Source organism: Embiotoca jacksoni, unplaced genomic scaffold, assembly GCF_022577435.1.
Source record: "Embiotoca jacksoni isolate LCO1_2020_lvr unplaced genomic scaffold, fEmbJac1.0.p SCAF_15, whole genome shotgun sequence".
Taxonomy (NCBI): domain Eukaryota; kingdom Metazoa; phylum Chordata; class Actinopteri; family Embiotocidae; genus Embiotoca; species Embiotoca jacksoni.
Window position 1 is genome coordinate 10,634,201 of NW_027185285.1, and position 16,485 is coordinate 10,650,685.

Genomic DNA, 16,485 nt, shown 5'->3' on the forward strand with positions numbered 1-16,485 from the left:
ATTATCAGGTTCCATAGTAGAGACATTTCTTGTATGTTTTGGCTCATTGATTTGGTGGATTCAGGATTTAGACAAAGATTTCTTATAAAAGCTTTAGTGAAGTCTGATCAGATAGACTTCCTTTTTTCTTATTTTTCTATCATGTACATAAAGAAGAATGAACTGATTGTGTCCACACTTCTGAGAGTGTGTGTGTCATTTGTTTTATGTCACATCTCTGAACTTAGTGACGTTCTGCTCATCTTGAAATGTGAATGCCGCTCAAATTACCTTCGCCAGGCTCATTTGCTTCATTGCTTTAGATTCCTGAAGCATTTCAAGGGTTTCTGTTGCCGATACCACGAGTTTGACACAAAATCTTACGTGTGCTTTGTGATCAAGTCCATTATGAAATTGCAAATGCGCACATACCAGTGGTTACAACAACACACAAGCAATGTAACGTGAAATAGTGACTTAATTTATTTCTTCTTTCTGCTGTGTGCTGCACTGTGTTCGTGCACAACAGGATCAGTCTCGAAGATTTCTGATAGCATCTCATACTGTCACGACGCTCTCCACAAGAATTGTTGACACCGACGTATTTGGTCAAAGAATAATGTGACATTTGAGTGGGTGAGTGTATGTTTGTGCTTGCATGTGTTACAGGCTTAACAAGGTGACAACACGATCCTGAGTGCACGTCATGCTTCTGCACACGTGTGTCAGAAGCTCTCAAGTTTGACAAGTATCAGAGACAATGTCCAGGACTGATCTGAAACCTGTGGACTATTATGTAAAGTTTTACAGCAGGCGTCAGCTTGCATGGTTATTATTTCCACTGTGCCTCGTTGCTACACTGATCAAGGTCGGCCTGTCAGTTCTGTCAAACAGAAGAGAAGTCAGTAAAATACAAAGTCATAGAGAGGAGAGAGAGAAACACAGAGGGTGAAGAGGCAGAGTGTGTGAACGGTGTAATGTTGAGAGAGGGAGAGGATAAAACACACATTTAAAGATAGACAGACAGATAGAGAGTGTGTCTAACCTCTGTCAGTGCAGTGAGCGGGGGACAGACTCAGGCAGCAGTAGAGGTAGCGGAGGGCAGGCAGCAGACTCTCTGTGTTGGTAGGCTTCAACCTCCCTGCTATATTACTCACTGACACACACACACACACACACACACACACACACACACACACACACACACACACACACACACACACACTGCTTCCATCACTTCAGAAGACATCACATTGCCTCACATTTATTTCTTGGTGACGTAAGCTTACCATAATCATAACTTGTATGTTCCTCACCCTAAACATTATAATATAGCTGCATCTCCGCTGATGAAACCACCTCGACTCTACTCACTTTTGCTATCAGGTAGTTTTCTTGATTTCATTTTCCACTGCAGACAGAACCCCCTTAAGAGAGCTATAGAGTTACTATGGTGATGTCACATGAAACTGCCATGATGTCATTTTCAAAATCACTTTCACTTCTACAATAGAATATTCGACGGACAAAAACTGCTAATAAAGTTCAGTGTGGGCTTCACGTCTCTCCTTTGGACTTCAGTCGTGGGAGCACATCACCTCGGGGGTGAGCTGTGCTCTGAGCCCGCATCCACGACGAAAGATCAGCTTTATTAATCACTCCATGGGTGGGAAACACTGATATATCGGCAACAAACTGCTGCAGTGACGGAGGGACAGGACGCTAACTTTCACGAGTCTGCACCTTCAGAGAGAGAGAGTCCGTCGCACTGTTTTCACCTCAGATTTTAGTTTCGGCTCAGCTCACTTGGAACCCTGAAAGAGGCGATACTAAAATAGCAGCGGGTACCAGAACCATCCACGGATAATTGAAAACCCCCCAAAAAAAGCAAGTAGAGTTGAGCCGAGCAGGTACTATCAGTAGAGACGGGGCTTATGTCCCCAAAAGGAAGATTGGTTCTAACAAAGGCTCACTTCTCTAATATTTTAACACATTTCACAAGGATTTCATTCAAGAGAGACATTTCAGACATGATGTGAAGTGACAGATAAAGTGTAACAAGATGAGCTTCGCCATTTATGGCTTGTTATGTCGTGGCTCCCGCCGGTCCGTAAAAAGACTGCATTCAATTGATCTGTGAAAACGTCACAGATAATTGGCTGCAAACTACAACTAACAAGACAGGATGAAGTTCTTCTAATGCAGGAAAAAAGACAAAAAAAAAATAGATGGTGAGTCATGCAGGGATGAGGGTTGCTGACATCAAGGCGAAGAGCAAAGCAAATTGGATTCTAATCATAACAGGCTCAGACTTCTAATTTGCCAGACATGTCTAGTAAACCTCTGAACAGCATTTTCATCTGTAGATCAGCATGAAGCGTACCTATGTTTATGATGATGATATTAAATTAAAGATGAGGAAGAAATACAGGTGAAAGCAGAAGACAGACGTCAGCAGCACAAGAGAGCAGGTGTTGAATAAAGAGATACCGTATGTCTTAGTGCAGGCAGTTTTTGTGTGAGTACGGAACAGGTTTGTTTGCATGAGTGACAGAATTAATTGAGTCGTGTGGCTGAGCATTTCTGGATGTCTGCACGTGACACGCAAAAAGGTTTATTTTTTGTACCCGCGATGTAGCAAACATTATATTTAATATGCCTCCAGTGTTGGGGGTCTGTTTGACTGTGCAGAGGAGATAGAAAAATGCAGAGAAGAGAGTTGTGCTCAGTATGACCTGTCAGCAGCACCTTTCGGCCTCACCATGGTAGAGCAGCTTGAAGTGCACTCCTTCCATGTTACTGTAGGAGGAGGACGAAGGCGGGTCGCTGGACTGCATCACACAAAGCAGCTTCAGCACCAGAGGGACTGAGTTCACTGCTCCACAAAGACAGAAAGAAACAAACACAACTGTGAACACATGAATGCTATGTTTTAGACCACCAGTGAAGTTACAGTTTACTTCCACGTCTGTCCAGACTCCTGTTTTATATGTAGCGATGACTTTGACAGAAACCTTATGTGTTCACATTCATCCACAGCAGACAAGACCTCAAATAAACATGTTGCTGCTTAGAAGCTACAAATTCTAAAACATGGATGTTTTACACACATTTTGAACCCGACAGCAAAGAAGATCTGCATACCGGTGTCACGTATTGAGTATTTGTTCAAATGCGAATCTGATCCTGAGTTATGATGAATGGTTAATCAAATTGACCGGTGACCTTTTGGATAACAGCGTATTATTGCGTAAGTTATGGCCACAAAGGTGTTTTGGGAGGTCACAGTGACCTTTGACCTTCCAGAATCGAATCAGCTAATCCTTGAGTCCAACTGTGTTCCTGACATATCACATTCACAATAGGGCATGGGCGTGAGGTCACAGCGACCTTGAGCTTTGGCCACCAGAATTGTATTAGTTCATCTTTGGGACCAAGCGACCCTTTGTGCCAAATTCGAAGACACCGCGTCATGGCATTCCTGAGATGGGACAGATGTGAGGTTACAGTGGCCTTGACCTTTAACCCCCAAAATTTAAGCAGTTCATCCTTGAATCCAGGCGACCGTTTGTGCCATTTTTAAAGTCATTCCCTCAAGGTGTTGTTGAGATATTGTGTTCAAGAGAACGGACACCCCAAAAACATAAAGCCTTTGGGATTACAAAAAGTGGTCAAAAAAGTGCTGGAGAGAAAGAAAGACGAGGGGGTGATGTATGTAAGGAAACTGCTTAGCACTCATGCTAATCTGTAGCAAGTCTGAAACCTGATGTTCCCAGAGTCCATTGTCCTCAAAGCCACAATAGAGGACAAACAGACACTGCTGACTGATATAGAATCTTAAACATGAGAGGGAATCCTGCATTGACTTGTAGACTTTATGAAGTTCTGGTTGGCCTACATGGGATAGCTACAGCTGACCTGGAGATGGTTGTCTATGCAGAACAAATTAAGATGTTGTCTTTGGAAACTGTTTGTAAAAGGTTGCATTTAAAAAAAAAAAAAAAAAAAAAACTTGGCAGGTGATTGGATGAACCATCTGTCTACTATGAGCCAATTTGAACCAATCAGATCATTGTTGATTGCCATGCCTTGCTTCCTGTTGCCCTCACACCTAAAACCCCGCCTTTAGCTGCCAGCAGTTTCTCAGATGATGCTGATTGGTCCGAACCATTGCTGGTTGCCTGACCTGAAGCCTGACAAGGTTGTGTGATCTCATGATCTCACGAATCCAGGTGCCTTGTAGAGTAAAACTAGAGCACACAATACTCATCAAAAAGAGGCAAGAAGAGGAAATGACCAGACACACTTTAAGTACCAGTATTGCAGGTCTCGTTGCAGAGAGTGTTAATGCTTGAAGAGAGAGGAGGGGAGGAAGGGGAGAGGAAGCGTGAGGAGGGATGCGAGGTGAAAGCAGACGAGGGGCAGGAGCTCTCTAACGAGAAAGAGACTGGAGGAAGATCAGGCAGAATAGTCATCTACATACTCCTTTTACCGCTGTAGTGCATAACATTAAAATATCTCCCCCTGGGATGCCGCCGCAACGAAACTAATATAAAGTATATATTAATACAAATTACGGTGGGCTGAGCTGGAACACGTGCATGGATAACGGTGTGTAATCCCCTCAGGGGCTGGGATGAGCAGAAAGCAGGCAGAGGCTAACCACAGCAGCAGTTTCTGAATCCCCAACTGGCACGCTGGTGTTGTGCCCTTCAGCTGTGCTCATTAACCTGGTCAAGTATACAGACATAATAATACCATCTGGCAGACACTTCCACCAAAAGCACATCAGAGCAGCCGATAAGCATGAATAGAGCTGAACTTGGACGATCTCATGAGCATCAAGCCGATACTGATCAACCGTGACTTTGTAAATCATATAAAAAAAACATCTGCATCTGCCAATTTATTTTTGTAACGGCTTCTCATCCTCATCTTTTTACCCTTACAAGATCCATGGTTGTATAAAAGATTCTGCAGCCTGCTGGAAAGGTCCAGAGGATTAGCATTAATGATAATTACCACCAATTCTACATGAATTTGCTTCCAGATAACTTGCATTGTGTTGTGATTGTCATCTATTCTTGTTTTACTAAACTATATCTAAACTGTTGTCAAATGAATGATAGAATTTTCCTTCTCAACTATAAAGTGCACAAGAATAAAACCTTTCTATATGTATGAAAGCAAACCTCAGGCAAACTGATACAACTGTCTGTAGAAACTAAATCAATATGGTGGAGCCCTCTAGACAAACAAGCTTCTCACATCCCCTCGTCTGTACTGTCAAAGGATGTTGGGAGGATTCCTTTTAACTGAGGATTAATGCTTCTTCCCTCCCAACATTAATCAGAGGCGACAGTGTTCAGGGAAATGTTTTCCATCCAATTTAAACAAGTTTCCAGGAGAGAACTTTGTGATGATGTTTTAATTCAAACTAAGTTTGCTGGACAGAGCAGTCAGAATAAAAAATACTTACGACACGCCACATTTATGGCAAATAAACTAACCATAATCAACTGTTATATGGTAGTATTTTAGGAAGTGCCCAGCGTGATTACTTATCGACCCCGAAGCTGTTAAATAGCTCAAGAATGAAATCAATCCAACATCACCTTTCCCCATGTTTGTTCTGCAAGAAGTGAATAGTTATGATTGTTGCAACATTTTTTTTAATTTGATATTTAAAACTAAAATATCAGTGAACAGATTTTCTAACTGAGATGTGATTCATTATGATTCAGCGCTGTATAAAGAAAGTTTGATTGAAACTAGATCTTAAACAAAAGTATTTTTTAGTCAACATGAAGATATTTGCATCTGAAACCAAATGGCTCAGGTGTGACTGCTGCTGCTGACTGTTTTAAAGCTGATATTTAATTAAATAAATATTTCAGTGTTTGCTGTGTGGGGAGAAAAAAGACATTTGATCTATTACAGTGTAATGGTGTGTAATCCTGAGTGTGTAGGAGTGTGTGTGTGTGTGTGTGTCTGTGTGTGTGTGTAGCAGGGCAGAGACAGTTTCATCAAAACCTTTTATTTGTATTTATTTAATAAAAATTTATAGTTTGAATATGCATGACTGAGACAGTAAAAAAAAAAAAAAGGGTCTGCTGCTTCATAGAAAAGTAAACTCGGGGGGGGGGGGGTAGCTCAATGTACCAGCTGTAATTATCTGCGCTTTAATGAGATACAAGCATCTCGACTGGATGTAAAAGTGGACATAGCTTCTGGGTAGGAAAAATTAGGACTATTTGGAAGTGCTGTAAACAGCGATACCACCGTGGGCCACTAGGGGTTGGCTCCAGAAAGCCTCCGGCTCCATAGACTCGCATTTATCTTCTCTCATGAAATACAAAGTCAAAACATTTTTTCCACAAGTTCTTATGGTGTTGTTAGCTAAAGTCGTCTGTCTTCTTTTAATTCGTTTTCTGGTGGTCCATCAGAAAATAATCCCATCTTTAACTAGAAAATAATCTTAAAAAAAGCAGTGTTTTTGGGGGCGTGTCTGTTTGATTGACAGGCCTGTGGTCCAGTCAGGTTTCTGCTATCGGTGGGTTGTCGGGTTTCTAATCAGATCTAGTCAGATCCACCGCTCGCTCCTCCCAGCTCGACCAAATTTCACTTCTGGCTCCAAACTAGCAAGATAGCGACGACCAAAATCCAAACTCGAGGCGTAATAATGGCCGTTCACAAACCAGCGGGTGACGTCACTGTTAGCTGCAGCTTGGATACCAATGAGCATCAAGCCAAATCCGTAGCAGTGAACAGTGACTCCAGTCAGGATGGTGGATCATTCTTTAGTACGGGGAACATTTTTTATTCGGCTTTCTGTCACAGCGGACTCTGCAGCCAAATGAGTCAGAGTTATTAAGGAATTAGGGAGCAGTCTTGTGTCTAAATTTGTTCTCTATGTATGGCGATGCTGAAAGGTTTATAAAACAGAGAATTGAGGACAGATTTTAAGGTTGAAGTAAGGAGAGTGTACTCCTTAAACTATGTGACACAACAGCAGAGCAGACGCTAACTGCATAGTTTTCACAAACCGTAAAGTGATTTGATCAGTGTGATTTAAAATAGAAGAAACAATGTGTCTGAGAGTGTGTTTATGAATCTGAGTCAATATGCATTTCTGTGTTTATTAGTAATGAACTGAAGTGATCGGCTCCACCAGATGTGGTTCAGAGTAATCTACTTAAAAACTGTCCTGCTGTTTATATTTGGGATAACACATACGCTGAAAGTTGAACTCTCTGTTTGACGCACATTAACTTCAAATGAAAGAATCCATTAGTGTTTCATCCCTCCACTGCAGGTGCATGAGGCTGCCAAAAACATTTTACGCCTTGCATTTTATCTCAGCTTTTCCCAAGGATAGCTGCTACAAGTGTAAATTAAAACTCCTCTTCCAATTTTGATCAACTCACCGTGAAGCTTTCCTGATAAAAATTCTGCCTGATAGAATTTGAAATTCCCCAAAAACTTAAATAGTAAAATCGCAGTGAATCAATTCGTCTTTAATTTCAGTACAACGCATCTCATTTGTTTCAATACACTTGAGTCACAGAATAGTCACTGATTCCTGCACAGATTTCTGCCTCCAAATAGATTTTCTTAGGGGATGCAACAGGTATTTCTATTTTTCCATCATACCTCTATAAACATATATATTCTGTCAGATTATGGCGGTGTCCCAATTTACATACTTCCCTTAGTGCACTTGTAGCCTAAGTACTCTTACATTTTAGTATACTGACTTAGTGCGTAGCACAAGAATTTGGACAGGGTAGTGTTGTCTCAAGTCGCACATTGCTTTTCTGCTCTCACCAGAAATACCAGAGCATCTGAATGCATCACCTGCCAACATATCTACAGGCTTGAAATTATTTTTCCCAGAAATGAATGTGTTTTCCTGCCCTCCGTTAAAAACACACAAGAAACAGACTGATAGCTTCTATCCAACAGTATGTTGGTACTTGGGGAAAAATAAACCTTTTTGTCGGGCGTCCATCCCTTTCCACTACATAGCCTTGATGTCAAGGGTCATAATTTTACACTGAATTTGTGGAATTTTGTGGAATTTAGTCACTGTTTCATTTAGATACCAGCAGATGTGTCTTACCCTGTGCAGCTTGTCCCTGTCTGAGGCCATGGCCCACGTTCTCCACACAGACCCGCTGTAAAGCCTGGAGCAGAGCTGGTCTCAGATTTGCACACAACTCCGTCTCATAGTCTCTCTGAATGTGCAAAAGAACTTCCATCACACCCAGAACTCGCTCTGCCAGAGGAGCCTCGCCGGTGCAAACTATGTCCTGCAGTCACACATACAGACAGTCATTAAAAAGACTGAGACAACTTGAATTTAGAGTATCTCTTGGTACCAGCATATACACAATGCAGTAAAGCATAAAACACAGGTTCAAGAGTGTTTTCCACAAACACAGTCTCGTTTCAGTCTTTACAGATAGTTATACTTTAGTGTTAAACAATGCAGCACATTATTAAGTTCTTAAATCTATTTGGGTTCTTTGTTTCTCACCAGGAGGGTCAGTATGACAGCCGGGTACTTCTCTGTCAGAGTCAGCAGCTCCTTGGTTTCTGTGTCTGCCTCCTGTTCCTGCCTCTCGTCAGCATGGTTTTCTCTCTTCTCTTTCTTCTCCTGTCTGTCTGCCTGAATCCAAGTATGAAATCCAACCACCTGTTATATTAATTCTGACTTCGCCTTGGGTTTGTTCAAAGGGAATTAAAAAACACACTCTTGTCTAATGCATCTCTAATAGTTGGAGTGAAACAAGTAAAGTGAGCTCAATCAAAATATTAAAATGACTTATTGACAAATACATGCGAGTCTGAGATAGAAGTTACCATAGCCAGCCAGTCATCTGTGTGCTGTGCTTTCTTGGTCAACCAAAGCTCCAGGACCAGGAGTCCAAATTTCTCTGCCAGCTCTGGATAGCGACAGATGAAATGGAGGAGTGCCGGATGGTGAAAATAGAGGGACGAGAAGCTTTGGCAGGAGGAGAGTGCTTTGCCGATGCAGTTCAAAGAAGCCTTGAGTGGGTTGGGAAAGAAAGATTGATCAAGCCAGAGTACTTTCTTTTGACACACCTAATTTAAAAAGTCTGCACTTTTGAAAGTAATTTCCTTCACAATTCAAAAGTGAGACTCCTTTCGAACTGTACAGAGGCAGAGCCCTCAACTCCCCTGTAAACTATTGCTTATTTATAGTCACAGTCAGCATGAAGTATACACTAATAAGCACCTTCACAGCAGCTGAGAGGCTCTTTGAAATAATATAGCACATACTTTTTGAGGAAATGTTATTTGTTGTGTGTAGCTTTAAAAAAGGCAAGCTATAATTAATATTATTTGCAGCTGAATCATATACAGCACAATATGGATTTTGTATCAAAAGATGAGTATGAGCTGTCAAGCTTTGATTGGGAGTATTTCGTAGCCTCCGCATCACTGCATATTATATCATACAGAACCATAGCTCCAGTACAGACTGTTTTATCTCTGTGCACAGGAAAAACATTGTGAACACCATCATCTTGATTAAATATTGACGCATTAATAAAACATTGCTTTTTAGTAAACCTATCCTAAAGAATGTGATTTGGGGATCTTTTCATATTGTTAGGCTGACTCACTGAGCACAAAATAGATTATTTAAAACTGAGGAAGACCACTTGCCTCAGCTGGAGGCTGGAGCTGGAAATGTATTTATATATCTATAAAATGTTATAAGAGGTATGGAGGTTCAACTGAAACACACTAAAATTTTAAATATTACTCATATATTGTAAAACTTTGATGATGCTGCGGTGTTCTAACATCCCGGCTTCAGTTGGTGCAGAACGCTGCAGTGAAGCTTCTGGCTGGTAAACGTAAATTTGAACATGTTTCACTGGATTGGCTGTCTGTCCTGTACAGGATTACTTTTAAAATATTATTGTTCAGGTGTTTAAATGGAGCAGCTCCTGCCTGTCTGTCCGACATGTTGCAGCCCTGTAGCCCATGTCGCTGACTCAGCTCTTTGGACCAGCAGCTCTAAGTTGTTCCTCTATACCAGTGTTCACAACCCATTTAAAAATCGATTCATTTTCAATTGCTTTTCCACATCAAAAACTAGTTAATTTGTTATTTACCGCGCCAACATTTTTGTGTGTGTGCTTTGGCTTATTCTTGCGTTTGATATTGTTTTTATTGCTTTTTTTCTGCTTATGATCAAGTCTAGTTGCCTGTTTTAATACTTTTTGATTATGTGCAGCACTTTGGCCAAACACTGTTGTGTTCTAATGTGCTGTATAAATAAATCTGACTTGATTTAACTGTATAATTTACTTTAATCTGTTTGTAAATTACAGTGTGTTTTGCTGTGTGTTCAGAGTGCTGATAGTTACCCCGTCCAGACAGGGGCTCCTGTCCTGTGTCACTGCGAGCAGGTAGAGGGCAGAGCGGAGCACAGAGCGAGGCAGGCCACAGCTGCCCTGCTTCTGCACTGAGTGCAACAGCCACACCACACAGGAGAACACCGTCTGGTCGGGGAGGAGCCTGACGTACAAACGCACACAATAAGTAACGACATTACTCCCAATATTGGCGAGCTCACATTTGCATACCGTGTGCAAACACTCAGACGGCCGACGCATTCAGCGTGGTCACACACAAACTGTATGTACACTGAGGACAAAGTGCTCCAAGGGCATGTTGATGTCAGAAACTTGCAATCTATCTATCTCTCTGAAAAACAGGACAGAAACACACTAAGTTGGAATGAATATCAAGGACGAGCGCACATATTCTCACATCCTATCTCCGAGTACACAGACGCTGCACTCCCTCAGCTCCCCCACGCTATGCAAATCTCAGGCCACATCTCCCATAATCTTGATGAGACCACACAGCTTTCATCCCCGTCCCCTGCATAGCCGAGGATCCACAGAAGGACAAATTCAACTTTCCAAAGAGGCTGACATACAGTGTCTCTGAGGGCATGAAATATGTATTCAAGAACAGCATAGCTGTGATGCAGCAACCCTGCTGGAACAGGGACGGAGCTACAGCCACACATACAGTCTGATCCTCGATGTGACACCGCTGTACATATCGTCTGGGGTTTCGGTTATGTAAATTCAGTGATGTAGCTCAAATATCATCTTTTCTGCTCTCAAGGGGGGGCATTACAGCAAAGCAAAGTGTCACTTTAAGATATTAAAATTGAGCTCGTGATTATAAATGTCGCTGTTTGGCAATCACATCCAAATTGACAATGAAAATGTCTCCAAATTACTTTAATTGTCCAATATTTCTGATAGCACACAAATAATTATCTAAACTCCGTGTGGAGGAGGATGTTAAATATTTGATTGTGGCAGTATCATCACAACATACTGTGAAGTTTATACAGACACAACTTTAACAGAGTAGTGGAGCTGCCAGCTGGCTGCCAGCATTACTTTTGGAGTACAGAAAGGTTTGGTGACATCGTGCTTTTTCTATTGATTCCCTATGTGCAGGTAATAGACTGCTACCAGGAGCTACTCAGCAGCCGCCGGGCCAAGAAATGACTGCCCTGATCAAAGGCCTGTTTTGTTGCAGTGCAAATGGACACTGCAAAGGGAGAATAAAGTCAGGACTACTGGATCGAACTTTGCTTGCCTGGAGAAAACCAATCTCCAACAGAACTTTGCACAAGTGCTCAGAATGCGGATCAGCAAAATGCTTCGTACTCATGCTGAAATATTTCTTGATTCCTTCCATTTCCACTAAAAAATAAAACAGCTCAGATTAGGAGACTTTTTGGAACTTTTTCTAACTAATACTTAAAAACTAAAATGAAGGGATTTACCCTTTTTAAGAAGCAAAACATTTGCTTAATGTTATAAATTGCCTGAGTTCATTTCTGCGAATGTAAAATGTGATCAGCGTGAGTCAGGGTGTTTTCTGTTGCTTGATAGTATTCTTTGCAGCCCGGTGGGCACTCCAGACTGTGTGCACTCTATTACCTGTCTCCTTCCTGCAGAGCGAGGTGTAGCATTATCACCAGGCAGTACTGAGTGGCCCTTGACGCTTGATATTCACACAGCAGAGAGGGCCAGTCCGACAGATGACAATACAGAGAGGGAAGGTTGTTTTGCAGAAGATTCTCCACCTCTTCAGCATCTGAAGGAAAACAAAAAACAGTGAGGAAATTAGTTTGATAATCAATGCTAGAAACAAGAGGAGAAAGTTGTAGAAGCACTGAGAGAGAGCAATGAAGGAAGACAGGATATGGATGATAAAGAAAGATGGAAGTAATACAATAAAAAGCAGCAGAAGAGGCCCTGAGGCCATTTTACAGAGAACTATTACTCACCAAGTTTGTGTTTACGACTGAAGCCAAGCCAACAGCAGGCTTATGATAAAAATCACAGAGGGAAGAAAATGAGAGCCGAACTCACACTTTTCCAATCATCCACATTGTATCAAAACATAAAGCCCATATCCATCATAAAAAAAACATGGATGTCATGGACGCCTGAATTAAAGTTGCATGACATTCTTTGAAAAGCAGTATTATGTAATAGAGCAAATTTTTTTTAAAATGTATTTCACAAATGAGGTCCCTAAAGAATGGGAAGAAAAGATGAAAAAAAACACATTGAATGATGGGTGTAGTATCGAAGAAGGAAACTGAGATAGGTGAAGATGAAGACAGGAGGGCCAATATGCTACCTCTAAAGATTGGAGGACTGGAGCAGGGAGCTACAGATGATATATAGAAATAAATGTTGCTGCACAATATGGGAAAAGAGGGAAAAAGACCAGATAAAAGGGATCCCTCTAAAACGGCTAATGGGTAGGATTATTTGCAGTTACCTTGCCTTAATATGTGTTCTCTAAGAAGCAGGTGAGCGAGAGAGGTGGTGGGAAACAGTGAGAACACGAGACTCTAAAGAACTGAGAGGGACCAACACTGAAAGACAAATGAAAACAGGCACTGAATAGAGAAATCGTGCTGTGCAACGCAGCATCCTGCAGGTCTGAGGAAAAAGAGGGGAGAGGTGACCTAAACAAAGGAAAGAGCACCATAGCAGGGAGAGAGAAAAAAGAAGTATGACAAAGAAGACATAGTGGGGAAGGGATAAGGGGCAGCGATCAATGACAACACAGAGGATATACGTAAAGCCCCCACAGGGTGGAAGGAGAGACAAAGTAAAGAGGGAAATAGTAGTTAAAGAAACACAGAGAGGAGCAGAGATAAATGTAAACTTAGTGTTCCGTCTGAACACAGTAATAAATGCAATTTTTTTTTTTTTTAAATACCCAAGTACCAAAAAAAAAAAAAAAAAAGCAAAAATAACAAACAAATATCAAAATGTAATTATTTTTACAGTACACAAAGTGCCAAATTACTGCCGAATAACACCGCAAGGGTCAACTGACTCAATATCTGCCAAAAGTCTCACTAACTTACATGCACGCTAAACTCATACACCAAGTAGAAACCACCTGTAACAAAGCCTTGGCAACACGGCGAGTGTGCAACTATCTCACTGGGGTTATCAAGTGGGAACTTCCCTTCACTGGTGTTTCATTAGTTCGGCCTACGACACCTCAGGAAGGCTCAACAGCAGTCCTGGCATCCAGGACCACTTCCCTCAATACTCACATCCACCACCCTGCTCTACCTGTTTAACATCTAACCTAGAATGACTTGTGCCTACATACTTTGGCAACATTATCTTTTCACAAAGCCACAAGAACATATATGATACGCACAACCACCATAACCATTCTTCCACAAACTCATCCATGACAATTGTGTTCATTCTCATCTTGTGAAGCTAAAAAATTGTATTCAAAAAAAGTCACTCAACTATCAATATCTAGGTTAGTGGGGCTCACATATGTTTAAACATTGTTGATACTTATTGACAAGGAGGTTCCAAAGAGTGAAAAAAAAAACAACACACTGTCCACCACCGTTGGTGCTTGAACCCCTAAAGAAGGGTACAAGAATAAAGAAATGAAATGGGAAAAGGGATGTTGACCGATGGCAAGACAGAGAGCACACCACTGTGGATAGACAGTCAGAAAAAAATGGTATCATAAAAAATGAGGAAAAAGGCCCCCAGCACCAATAAATCCATCCCTTCCGGGGAAATGGTGAAAGAGTAGAGGACATGGAAAAGAATAGAGGGTTGTTCAGAGTCTCAAAGGGAAGACTGGGAGAGGAAAACAGCAAAGGACGGACAGATGAAGCAGTTGAAAGGGGCGACAACAGATGGGACAGAAAACACACGACCTAAAGAGGAGGGTGCAGTGAAATGCTGCCTCGTGCTCAGGTTTCAATCAACGGCAAAATCAGAGGAGAAGAAGAGATCAGAAGAGAGAAGAGAACATTTTTCATGAATAAGATTATCACACAGATACACAAAAGTACAGAGGACACGCACTTCAATAACGTCGGGTTACTTTACGTAATCCCTGGTTCTTTAATAACAGTGAGGTGTTTCGCGATGGAGGATATAGCCCACCGGCATTAGTGGCCAGGGAGAAGGTGCATTAGGTCTGACTTGATGCGCCTGTATGCAGCACTGCATGCTGACGGCTAAAAACGCACAAACGTGTGGGGTGTGGCCCAGCTCGCAGCCGTACAGATATCCTGCACTGACACACCCCTGAAGAGGGCCCATGATGTGGCCACGCTCCTCCCCTTACACCTATAGGCCAGACATATGGTCTCCACAATCCAGCGGGATAATCTCTGGCGGGACAGTGGTTTACCTTTATGAGGAGTGGCTCAGGAAACAAACAACTGATCAGTTTTCCTGAATTCTGCTGTTCTACTGACGTAGGCCTTCAGCGCACGCACAGGCCATCATGTGTTAAAAACTCTGGTCCTCCATCGTGGAAAATGGAGAGGGGTACACCTCTCCTTAGCTTAGTGAGCCCCGGGGAGAACCGCAAACAGGAAGGGTGGATGGACAAAGCCTGCAAGTCACTGACGCGCTCGGCTGTGGTTGAAGCCAAAAGCAGACTGACGCCAGGAAACTGCGTTCAGCCACGTGCTTCTTTACGGGACGCCTAAAAACTGTGAAGCAGCTAGCCAGCTAGCCTGAGGGAGGAATTGTAGTTTCTCACGGGAAGAAAGCAAAAATGAGTTGGAAGGGGCAAGTCGGCCGTGATAATATGAGGGGGGGGGCGTAGCCGGAGCACAGCTCCACCTGTCTGTAGTAGTTGGTTCCACCGAGGCAAATTCCAGTGAAACGCCGAACGAAGTTAGAAAAAGACCTCACAACAGTTAATCAGCAAAATCAGAGAGCAATTTAACCAGCAGAACACTGATGAGGAGAAACACAAACAAATGGCCAAAATCTGGTTAACAAAGTTGAAAATAATGATAAAAATTAATCTGTTGAAGAAGATAAATAAACAACGTACCATCTAACGGTAAAATTCAAGATGAGAGCGAAGAAAAATGAGGCAAAGCAAGAGGCTGAAAATGAAACTGAAGCAGATAAGGATGATAAAAGGGAGAAAGATGGTGACAGACAGAAAAAGGGACAAACAGGAGTCTGGCGACGCCAAACTCATTATTCACAGTCAAAAACACGCAAACAAACACGCACGCTGCATACTTGCTCGTACAAACTCTTGCATCTCATTACCTCAAAGAAATATTTGACTCAACTCTGGTGTCAGTGTCACCACACGTCCCCCGGGAACAACTGCAGCGCCCAATGAGACTGTTTTTTTTTTGCTTTTTGTTTCGGGGTATGTTACAGTAATGAGGACAGAGATTAGAAGGGGAATAGTGTCGAGTTTTAGCATTTCATTTTGTGTACTTACCTGTAATTACTTGAGTCTAACACAATCTGAGGCGATGGGCCTTCAATTAAGAGACTTAGCCTGAGCTTTTTCACACAAAGTCATTTTACATGCTCAGAAGATGTACAGTACACTCCTGAGTCCCTTCCTTTCTTTCTGTATAGAAGCTAGAGCTGTTGATAGAGACCTTGCAAATATCTTTCAGAAATAGCAATAACAGCTTGTCTGATGAGTGTCAGAGGCTCACACCCTCCGCCTTTTTATCTTTATGTTGTCATCAAACATCAATGACATTAAGCAGGATTCTAATTCCTATTGGACCCACTGTTCGGGTTTAGATAATGTAGGCTGTCATTCCCTATCTTCCTACGCCAGATTTCCTCATCTTTGCCAAAGTGAGCATTCAAGTCCCCCAGCAAGGCAATAGTCTGTTGGTCGGACCCCCAAAAACTCACTTCGGAAAGACTGAATACTCTATCTAGTGAATACCTCTCAAACATTTGCACCAGCTCCTTTCCCCTCAGCAAGATGCTAAGAGCCCAGTCTCCCTCCCCTCTATAACCACCTGAAAGCCTTTGCACCCAACCTCTATGATGGACTTTGCGGGTGGTGGGGCTGCCTCCCATGCTGCCATTTTGGGGTGAACCTGGCTGGGGAGGGGGAGGGGGGGGGGAGGGGTTGACCAGG

General features: G+C 42.2%; 1 protein-coding gene across 1 annotated transcript in view; it reads right to left on the bottom strand.

Annotated features, from left to right (window-relative positions):
• Nucleotides 1–16,485, bottom strand: part of LOC138198215 (meiosis inhibitor protein 1) — a 59,290-nt gene that overhangs the window by 14,452 nt on the left and 28,353 nt on the right. Inside the window, 7 exon segments of the mRNA XM_069149496.1 lie at nt 1,025–1,135; nt 2,741–2,857; nt 8,102–8,291; nt 8,519–8,642; nt 8,732–9,030; nt 10,386–10,536; nt 11,991–12,147. Of these exon segments, the coding sequence (XP_069005597.1) occupies nt 1,025–1,135; nt 2,741–2,857; nt 8,102–8,291; nt 8,519–8,642; nt 8,732–9,030; nt 10,386–10,536; nt 11,991–12,147 (1,149 nt within the window).